The 11,092-nt window shown below is 35.4% G+C and overlaps 1 protein-coding gene across 3 annotated transcripts; it reads left to right on the top strand.

The window, feature by feature from the left end:
* Window positions 1-1,400: 1,400 nt before the first annotated feature.
* LOC100263292 (anamorsin homolog) lies at window positions 1,401-10,764 on the top strand. Of its 3 annotated transcripts, none has more exons than XM_010656075.3 (9): window positions 1,401-1,678; window positions 1,763-1,867; window positions 6,123-6,270; window positions 8,915-9,081; window positions 9,154-9,255; window positions 9,530-9,689; window positions 9,791-9,927; window positions 10,294-10,368; window positions 10,455-10,764. In XM_010656075.3, the coding sequence occupies exons 2-9, from the start codon at window positions 1,865-1,867 to the stop codon at window positions 10,491-10,493; spliced, it is 831 nt and encodes a 276-aa protein (XP_010654377.1). In that variant the 5' UTR covers window positions 1,401-1,678; window positions 1,763-1,864; the 3' UTR covers window positions 10,494-10,764. The 3 variants fall into 3 exon arrangements, with proteins under 3 accessions (XP_010654377.1, NP_001384756.1, NP_001384755.1); NM_001397827.1 differs by lacking the exon at window positions 1,401-1,678 and adding an exon at window positions 4,595-4,708 and having other exon boundaries at window positions 1,770-1,867; window positions 10,455-10,762; NM_001397826.1 differs by lacking the exon at window positions 1,401-1,678 and having other exon boundaries at window positions 1,774-1,867; window positions 10,455-10,762.
* Window positions 10,765-11,092: the final 328 nt, after the last annotated feature.

Genomic DNA, 11,092 nt, shown 5'->3' with positions numbered 1-11,092 from the left:
CATTAAACAAAATTATAATTGGTTAATGTAATAAATGTAACAATGTGTGTTGCATGGGATTATTTCCCATGGCAACCGGTTGGGTGACTTGAAGAAGAGGTTTTTTTTTTAAATGCCATGTGTCTCTACCCTATTAGCCCAAAAAAGTGGGTATGGCACCGTAGCAAGACCCTTAAAATAATCACTAACATCAAAAGCTGTCATGCAGCAACTTAATAAATAAACAGCAAACAAGCAATATGTTTCTATTTCCTTCACAAGCTTAAAGCTTTGGAAACATATTTGGTAATGGAAAAAGGAAGAAGCATAAGAGAGATTCCAAACCCATGCTCCTTACTTGTATAACTCACAACCATGATTTCATCACTGTAACTCTGGTCTTCAATTGTGACCAAAATTACCCTCAAAACCAATCCCCTCAACACCTTCACTTCCTCAGGAAATTGTCGCTACTCGTCTGTTCACCACAAACACAAATCATATTTTGATAGCTTACACTGACATCTACAAATTGCCATTCTCCACCATTGTGAACCAAACATAATAACTCTCCACCATCAATTTCACTAACACCCACCACCACCACTTGTGAACCAAACATAAATCTCAAAAGAGGAAAAAAAGGAAAGTAAAAGAAGAAAGAAGAACCCTTATAAACATAAAGGAAGTTGGGTTTAAATCATTGTTAGGGGTTTCATTTAGGGGTGATAAAGTTTGATACGATTTGCAAACACGACATGAACTAAGATATGCTTCTCACGGGTTTGGATTAAGTATAAATGAGTTTGAATCAAATTCGTGTCGATCTGTATAACTCATTTAATAAATAGGTAATTTTTGAGTCAATCTGCATAATACGAATTTAATCCAAATTGATCCATATAATAATCTCACTATTAACTTAATTATATTTTTAAACTAGTTAACCCATATTTGACTTATTTTAAATTTGTTTTTAAATAAGTCAATTGAGTCATAGATATTTTTGATTGAGACATTAATCATATAGACATGCATAAGACTTAACTTAACCTAATTATTAAATAAGATGGTTTAAATAGGTTACATGACATTTATATCCTTCAAAGAAACTGAGAACATAATGAGAAAGGCAAAGATTGTGCCGGCTTAAGATGAGAGATCAACGCAGTTGCAGCCCAATGGTTAAAAAAATTGGGCCGGCCCAGTCTCAGCCCTTTGCCACCTGACTCAACTCACACCACCTTAGGGTTTACTTGCAGCGGAAGAAGCCCGGGTCTCTGTTGACACAACAATGTTCAACCATTCCTTTTCCAAACGCTGCGTTTCGGTCAATCTGTGTGTTCCACGTTATGTTCCAATCTCTATTCCCAATTCAATCAATCGACTTCATCGTTTGGATGTTGAGAAAAAAGTGGGAAATTACAATCTTTTATATTTGAATAGGAATTTTCTTCCTCTTGAATTTTTTTTTTTCCCGCAAAGTGCAACCTGTCGCCACCTCCACGTGGCTACGCGCCCACCACTCCGGCCAAGGTCCGGTAGTTTCTCGTCACCATCTTGCATGTCACGTGTCATTTTGGACCACTCTCACGGGGTCTCCTAATGTGCAACACGGCGAAGCTTACACAGATCACTAAATCGCCACGAGTCGTCCTTTAACTTTAGTGTCCACGTAACCAAATTTTTGGTCCTTCTGGTGCCGTCCTGGCATTCACTTCGTCCACGTCATCCCGCGTACGTTTCTATTTTTTTTATATTTATATATATGTATTGTTTACAGGTGAAAAGACTAAAGAGAGAGAAAGAGAGTCGGCTACAGAGCTCGGGGGGTTTTCTGTTAGTTTCTTCGAAGATCGAACGAACACTAGGGTTTTTGATCCACATGGTGAGTCAAGTTCTTGGATCGATCTGTTTCTTTTCCAATGGGATTTGGGTTTTCGTTTTGTTCCGTTTGGTTCCTGAGAAATTATTGTAAGTGGAAAGAAATTAAAACCCTACATTATACCATTTTGTTGTTTTCTTTCGTATTTAATGTTTTGGACAAAAATGATGATTTTTATGAAGCAAATTTTGCTACGCTCATCTGGTATTTGAAGCTCAAATCATTTAAAATTTTGATTTCATGAGATTAGAATATTTTGGTTGTGGGACTGGAATTCGAAGCCAACCTTGAATTTCATGAATTCTGAGCCTATCACCATTATGTAGCGTAAAATCGAGATTCTGAATTGGGTTCTTGCAATTGAAAATGGTTTTAAAGTATTTCCATCAATTTTAGGAGTGACTGAATCTTGAGGCTTCAATTTTTACGATCTTTCATCTTTGTATTACTTTTCTTTCTTTATTTATTTTTTGTGTTATTTCTGTTCATCTCCCCAGTTTTTTCCTTTTTTTTTTTTTTTGTTAATTTAGAATGGGAAACCCTTCACAGGACTGAAAACAATTGAGCTTTTTGTCATAACCTGATCCAAGTGATGTTGGAAACTCATCATCATATTCTGGATTATCTTTATGGCTTGCCTATGCTATTTTTCTCTAACGTACCCTTAGAATTTGAGATTAAATCATATTCTACTTGCATTCCAAGCCTTATCTCTTTGTTTTGTTTGCTATTTGTTCTTGCATAACTCTATACTAATGTAGCTTGAAATTTATTCAATATATGTGGAGAAACTGCACTCTCATGAATTTATCAATTTTGAAACCACACAAGCCTATCAATGCTGCAGTCTTGGCCCCGATTACTAGGTAGCTTAGATGGTTTGCATTTTGAAACTGTTGGATGTTTATGTTTTGGAATGTTTTAATGTGTTTTAGAGAATATTAAAGAATTTTTAGTCATTAGATGTATGTGCCTATATGAACACCAAAATATCAAGGTAAAAGGTCATTTATTAGTAGCGCCAAATGAAAAAGAAGACACACCAAAGTACATAAGGGTTTTACAAAGGTGCCAAAATAGCAATGTGTAGGAGAGAGTAACAAAAACACATCCCATAAAAAATGTTCATCCAATCAAGGAATTCTAAAGTAAACTCAGAGGCTCCATTTTTTCTCCTTTGTTGTAATGAAATCAGCTTTAATGTTTTCTAGCTTTTACATAAATGTCTGTATTTAACTTTCTATTTGAATCATTCAATCAAAGTTTACATGCTCGAGGTTGATAATAGTTCCTATCAAAATCAAACAATCCATATTTCCAAGCATAGGAATATTTTGGATTGTTGGATAATTTGTGCTTATGGACAAAAGCCTACAGGGTACTTAAGGTTTTGAATTTGATATGATTTATTTCTCACTTAGTGACTTCTTTTAAAGGTCGATTCATACCAGTAATCAGTATCAGGAGGAATAAATGAACTAAATTAGAGAAGCAATAACCCTCCAGTTGGATGTTGAGAAAATGGATAAAAAAATTGAAGTTTCTGTGTTAATTTTCTAAACATGCTGGTTTTCCCCAACAAATGAGTGGGAAAGAGCTTGCTTAAACTGAACCAAATAGTTACATTAGGCATGCTCATTTTATTTGGTCTCATATAATGAAAAACTGAGATGCAGTATTTCAATTTCATGTCTCTTTCCTTTATTTTCCTAGGACAAAAAAGGGATCTAAACAGAGTAGCATGTAGAACACAACATACCATGGACTGCTTTCATGGTTGTCTCCCATTTGCTCATTTTTCTTGATACTTGGTTGTAACCCATTAGCTTATCTCTGCCAAAATAGTATTTCAGAGATGAACTAAGGTTCTTTGACCATGACCTAAGGTGAGGGGTTGGACCAGATGAGAAGCAAGCCCAAAATCTAGATGAGTAGGAAATGAAAGTTGATGTGTTTCAGATGGGAGTCATGTTATTGAGATGGGCATAGGCGAGGATAGGTACATTCTACTTGGATCCATGGAACTTAGCAATGGGGTTCCCTTTATGGCATTACTCATTCTCTCGCCATGGAACTAATGAGAATAGGGTGCTTATGAAGTAAGCAATTGGCAAGTCATGACACATAATTCTTCACAGAATAAATTTCTGTAGCTGTCAACTAAATTTTCGCAAGCAATTGAATTTGGGTTGATTTCACTCACCTCCCCTGAGGTTCGGGTTAAATATATTTAGTTACCATTAGTTTGAAATTTCATCAAACACCTTCTTTATTTTTAGTCGAAAGGGAGGTGAGTGAAATTAACAAATGAAAAGGATATGAAAGGTATTTGATGAAATTTCAATTACAATAATGCAAATCAAATGCATCAAAATGTACTTCTCAATTAAAAAATGCAATTCAAGATATCTTGTGTGTCCATAAGTCAGAAATGACAAATTCAATGGAATCCTGGTTCAATTTCGTCCAAAGTAAATATGTGGGAAAAGTTCAATTATTGTCTGCTATAGAGACTCGTCATTACATGGCAACTTGCAAGCTGCCATGCGATCTTTGGACTTCTATTGCCCAAGCATCTCAGCAATTGTTCTACAACGGTCCTGGATCCCTGGGCAAATCACATCCCCATAAACAGTCATTTCAATTATGTTGAGCTCCTTATCTACAAGGGATAAAAAAATATGTTTTTTTAGGCATGTATTCCATCATTATAGGCAAATGTTTCTACAGAAGCGAGATGTAAACACATTCAAATGAAGGGGGAGATCAATTGAGAGGTGCAGCTTAGATCAGCAGTAGAGCAGGAATGTTTTGTGGATGGGTTAAAATCCAACCAAACTCAAGGTAAACCTCAAGCCCAACTACTAACTACTAGTACCGACTGCTACTAAGTATACATATCCTAGCACAACCATACCAACATTAAACGACCTGCACAAACCCATTGTTCCACCCTTACGGCAGTGCCACTGTTAGTTTCTAACACAAACCAGCCTCAAGTTGCTGCTCTAGTTGAGTCTATGATACACTGGTTGATGGGTATCAAATGGAAGATTCTTCTGGGAAAATGCTATGTAATTCAATGATCATTGGGCCACTGAAGATGAAGGTAAATGATCTGCAAAGATGCTTTGATCATTGTAGGATTCATGGAAGGAGCATTAACTACTGTTCCCATTATTTCCTATTGGCAGTAGATTCATCTCATATTTTGTCTATTTTGAATGAAATTACAAGAATATTTATAAGCCTATAATAGTATGAAAAACAGGAAATATATCAAAACATTCCTGCAATTTCTTCTGCACTTTTTCCTGCAATACTATCTTATAATCTCTCCTACAATCTCAACACTCCCCCTAAAACTGGAGATTAGATATTAACAATTCTCAACTTGTTGCAAATAGAATCAAAGGCTTCTTTTGGAAGGCTTTGGTACAGATATCAGTCAGTTGGTTCTTATCCATCAAAAAATAAAGTAACAATTTCCTTCAACTCTATTTGTGAGTGAATGAAATAACAATCTACTCCAACATAATTTTTCCTGTCATGAAAAAGCAGAATTACTAGCAATATGTATGGTTGTTTGATTACTTATCAGGAAAAAAAAAGTTATAATAGAGCGGAGTCGAATCTGGTTTGCCAATTTTTTACAAAAAGGATTTTGACCAAGTCAGCTCATATGTTGTATTTTTTATTGCCCAATATTCTGCCTTTGCATGAAAAGGAGCCATATTCTGGTTAGTAGCTAGCTTTAATTCTATCATGTTCAAATAATATTCTGGGAATCAAGCATACATGGGATCTGCAAATCAATTAAATTCATCAAGAACAACACCATAATCTCTTATAAACCAAAGCATTATGATTTTTAGTTATGAGGGATCAAAGAATTGAAAAACACAAGAGGATTTGTAGTTGAGAGGAGAGGTCAAGGAAAGTTAGCAAATTGATGTGGCAATCCTAATTAATATGGAATAATACAATTTGAATTATCCATTTTGTATATCACAAGGTGTATGCATCATGCGTTCTTCTGCTTCGTCTTTGGCCATCTTGTATCAATTATCCATTTTGTATGCCACAATGTCTGCACTATGTATGACAATACCATGCTTTCTTGTTTATGTAGATAAATTTTGCATGACAAAGAATAAGCATGCCTTGCTTTCTTGTTTACATGGATACATTTTACATGAAAAATAATTTAATATTTTGATGGATGCCATCTGAATTGTTCTGTTTGGCATTGTTGTAGGATACCAAAATGTTGCAAAATAGCACATTGGCCCTCACAGATCATGAAGTTTTGTCCATTAGTACAGTTTTAGATGCAGTGAGGAAGCTTGATAATGCAGGGGTTGATCAGTGTGATCCACTAATTATTACTCAAGCATCTTCCCTAAGTAACTTCATCTTCCTTTCATTTTGATTTCATCCTTCCATGCTTTTACTGGGTGCCTTATTCCATATATACTCTTAATTTGCCTATGAAAAAAAGGAAAATTACACATTTTGAATCTTTTCAATCTTAATGATGTCATATGAAACCTCTGCGTTTATATTGCTAGATGGTGATAAGCAAAATAATGAAATAAATGATTATACACCATAAAATAAAAAAATGAAGAACCACATTCATTTTGAATCTTTTCAATCTTACCTATGTCATGAAATTTTAGTTAATATGTTACATGGTGGAAGCCCTGGTGTGGGGAAGTACTAAACTTGACCCGTTTTCTGCATGCACCTCCAAACTAAAGGTTTCAGAGGAAGCACCCTAGCAGTTTACTTCCTAAGTAATATGCTAAAGAGATGTTTGAAATGGAATAGTATCAGACTTGCTATTTTTCATCATTCTTCCTTCTAATACATGTTGTTGCCAGTTGCCATCAAAATATATATGTATATATTTATTCATAGCTGTCATATGGTTGCTGTGTTGCCTAAATTTGAAATGGATAGTAATTAGATTCGCTGTTTTTCTTCACTGTTCCTTCTATATGCTCTAGTTGCCATCAAATTAAGTTGGAAGCTGTTGCATATTTTCACACAAGTTTATGCTTAGTACCTTTACTCATCCTGTTTTTTTTTGGGTATTTTATGCATGTAATTGATCTTTTCGCTCAAGTCTACACTTTTTTTTGGTATTTTATACATATAAATTGACCTGTTTTTTTTTATTCTCTCTGTTTCTCTCTCCACACAATGTTCATACTTAATTTTTTTTTCTTCTTTCTTTCTGAATAACAAGCAATATTTGGTTTAGCATTAACCATTTAGCTTCTAAGAGAACTGAAACTACAAAATGCAAATATTTAACACCTAATGACTGTATCTAAGAAATGGCTGGGATGTGAAAAAGGGGAAAACTGCAGCTTCATTTCACTCACATTTGTTGCAGGCCATGCAGAGATGGCTTCTTTAGAAGTTTTCTCCAATTACAACACAGGTGTTGAAGCATATCTAACCTAATTTTCATCATTGCTCAAACTGTCCTTCTTGAGGATAACCAGGTAGCTTGCTTTCTTAGTAGAGGAATGGGACCAATTAAAGTTATCTGAAGCAGTTTTGAGCTATTTTTTCAAGCAGACATTGGCTTGTCCTGCCCCCCTGTTATTCAAATTTGACATGTCCAATCATGTTTGTGAACCTTCCAACAGGGATCATTGAATAGAAAAATCTCCATGCCAATCTATGTTAGAGAGCGAAGGAGTTGATAATGAACGACCTAGAGGATGACCTTTTTCCCTTAGGGTGGCTTCCAAACTACCACCATAGGCAAGATCACTGCAGACCATAATGACACCAATAGTCTATGTTGCATGGGTTTAGGTATGAGTGACGGCTGTGGGTACATATCTAGGCATTTGATCCTTCACAACTCAAATTTTAGTATATGGGGACTTGGCTAACATGGATCCAAAAAGTGGGCATGGGTATTGGGATACAACATAATAAATGAAAATTCAATTAAAAATAAATTGGAAGTGAACATATCCTTTTTAAAAGCTCTTATCTTTTCCCTTTAATCTCTAAATATTCTTACAAAAATTCACTTTTCTGTTAACAATCAATTTGCCTTTTAAGTTTTAATCTAACTATTACCAGCTGTCGCCTTATTTTTCCTATAAGTTACTAAACCTGGTCTTGCTGCATAGACCATATGGATGTCCATACCAACTGTCTGCATATCAAAGCCCACTGGAGTTGCTTTGCCCTTCTCCATGCTTTACTGAACCATATATTTTCATTCGGAGACTGACATCCTTCTCATCCTTTGTAATCTGGCATGAAAAAGATATGGGTATCATGTCTCAAAGCATTCTTTCTACATTTATGCCTTCATAACCGACCAAGATCCCAACCATGAGTTTCTAGAATAGATCTCACAAGCCACTAATAGGAGGAATCAAGATAACAATACCTGTGGGTGGGATTATCAGAATCAAACGAAGCAGGCAATGCCCAATCTGGCATGGGAACTGGCACAGATGTGGCACCACCACTTTCTTCTTCAGCATTCTTGCTGTAGCCACTTGGCAGCATTTTGCTTTTATTTTTCAGTAAGATTTGAGGGAAATAGTTGAGACATTCTTGTTAATTGTCTAGGAGATCGTAAATGTATGCTGTTGCTTTCAATGGTATACCATTCTGTAACGATTTAGTTATTTGTCATTCTAATTGCTGAAAGACACTATTTGTGGTCTCATCTTTTCAAAGCATATTCACCTATCAAAAAAAAAAAAAAATCTTTTCAAAGCATGAACAGTTGGTCCAAATCATTTCGATTATTAATTTTTAAGGTAAATGATCATTCATCTTAGTTTAGTAATCATTATTAGCTGTTTGTGTACTAACCAAAAAAATGAGGACTTATGCATTAAATTTGGTCATTAGAAGCCTTGTGCTTAGAAAAATCTTTAGTCAATTTTCATGATAAGATTTGTTTGCTTGCTAACATCTAAAACAGCAATCTGCAGTTTTTTATTTTCAGCTGTATGCTTGTGCCTATGCTTGTGAGTCTTTTTAATGTTGCTCTAACCACAGGTCAGCTGCCAGTGGAGTCATCTTCCTTGGATATTGTCATCTCTATTTGTAGATCACTTGAATTTCCTTGTGATAAGTTGCTGGCAGAAATCTCAAGAGTTTTGAAGCCTGGTGGGACAGTATTAATTCAGAAAACTTCGCAATCTGTTGCAGGGATAAAGGATGGGGTAATAATTGTACAATTTGCAAGTTGGTGAAATCTCTGTTGTAGTAAGAGACTTAACTCGGTCTTCTTGCAGGAAACCTCTCTTGAGCGCAAATTATTGATGGCAGGGTTTTTAGAAGCACAAGCTATTCAGCTGAAACCAGTTGTCCCATCTGAAGGTGCTCAGTCTTTTGGGGTAAGTTCTAGTCTTGATTAGTAATTATTCACTTTCCTAATTTTGACCTACTGTTTATTTTAGGATAGGTTAAAATGAGGAAGCTTTATGAATGATTCAAATTTGTGCAGTAAACATTTTGGGTTGAACCTTTTGGTCTCTGTTGAAGTGTTATACTTTTTGGATCATGTGAATATTGTCATCCTATTTTGTTTTAAATACCACTATGTGATGTTTGAAATACACAATTGAATGTGTGTTTTTTCCCTCCTCCTTTTGCTTCTATTTTGTATAGATTAAGGCTAAGAAGCCTTCCTGGAAGATTGGTTCATCATTTTCAATCAAGAAGGCTGAAAAAAGTTTACCTAAGTTTCAAATTGAGGATGATATGGATCTGATTGATGAAGATAGCCTCCTAACTGAAGAAGACTTGAAGAAACCTCAGCTGCCAGTTGGTAAGATAACAGGATCCCAAAACCATTTTTTTTATATGAACCTTCTGTTTTGCATTTATTGGCTGTTGTGCATCATAGATTAAACAAAGATGCTTTTGCAGATGGTGATTGTGAAGTTGGAAGCACAAGGAAAGCTTGCAAAAATTGCACTTGTGGGAGGGCCGAGGAAGAGGAGAAAGTGGAGAAATTAGGTCTGACTATGGATCAATTGAACAATCCTCAGTCAGCATGTGGAAGTGTATGTCCGATCATAACTTGTGTTCTCTGTAGATAAATACTGATTCTCTTTTTGAGTGTTTGGATCATGTTTGAATTGGTTGGCAATTTGATAAGATAGATAGCAATGTAAAGGAATGACCTGATCCCATTTAGTATAGTGTTTTGTTTGACTTCTGCTGTATAGTAGGCAATATCTGGAGGTCGCCTTTTGCCTTGGCAGGCTGCTCTACATTGGCATTACAAAGTGCATATTCTTTTGCTTGTTTTTCTATACAATTTAGCTATGGATTTATCAAATCATTTTTTCCCTTAACCGTGTTCTAAATGTTCTATTCTAATTAAAAAAAAAAAAAAAGTTCTAAATGTTTTATTTTACATCCTGCAGTGTGGATTAGGAGATGCCTTCCGGTGCGGTACATGCCCTTACAAGGGTCTTCCTCCATTCAAACTGGGGGATAAGGTAATGAAGGCAGGGTTTTATATTTTACATAATTAATCAGTCAGGAATGAAACATAGAAACTAAACCATTTTTCTTTGTTTGTCAGGTGTCACTATCAGGAAACTTTCTTGTGGCTGACATTTAAAAACATTGAGGGAAAAGCTGGCTTTGTCACCATAATAATAATTGAATTCTGGTTACTGGACGATTAACAGAAGTTATGTTGTTCGTGTTTATTTTGGTTTGTTGGATGTCATGAACATTTCAATTAGATTCTGATGAAAAACAAACACAAGATGCAGTGTGGTGTTTGTGTCAAACACTGCCCAATGAAGGGAAAAGGAATTTTGCTAAAGTATGTGGCCTCTGAATCCGGAAGGATTTGATGATGAATGAAAGACTTCTATTTTGGAGTACTCGAGGTTTGGTTGGTTGCTCCCCTTTTATCTTATCTTACCTTGTATGAGATTAAGATGCTATTATTACTAATTTGTTTATTTAGTCTTTTTTTTTGGGACCAAATGAAAATGGAACATATGTTTGTCAACTCACCCCATCACAATGTGAAGTCTCTTAGTGTGAGATGACGGTAAGAGGTTGCCCCTTCACCGTGAAGAAGCAGAGAGCAACTCTTGCTTTTGACTGTAAAATAATCTTGAGAGTTACTCTTGCTTTGGCTTTAATCATTTGTCCATGCTTGGGTCAGGTTGAAATTTACTTGATTTTTTCTTCCTTTTATTTGTG

This window comes from Vitis vinifera, chromosome 1 (assembly GCF_030704535.1).
Source record: "Vitis vinifera cultivar Pinot Noir 40024 chromosome 1, ASM3070453v1".
Lineage (NCBI taxonomy): Eukaryota > Viridiplantae > Streptophyta > Magnoliopsida > Vitales > Vitaceae > Vitis > Vitis vinifera.
The sequence above is the reverse complement of the archived record's forward strand: the minus strand, read 5'-3'. Positions and strand labels throughout refer to the sequence as shown.

Bases quoted from the DNA above. Each gene is read 5' to 3' on its own strand.
- LOC100263292 (XM_010656075.3), top strand. The intron at 9,082-9,153 runs GTAATAATTGTA...GTCTTCTTGCAG, and splicing joins TTGCAGGGATAAAGGATGGG to GAAACCTCTCTTGAGCGCAA. The intron at 9,928-10,293 runs GTATGTCCGATC...TACATCCTGCAG, and splicing joins CTCAGTCAGCATGTGGAAGT to TGTGGATTAGGAGATGCCTT.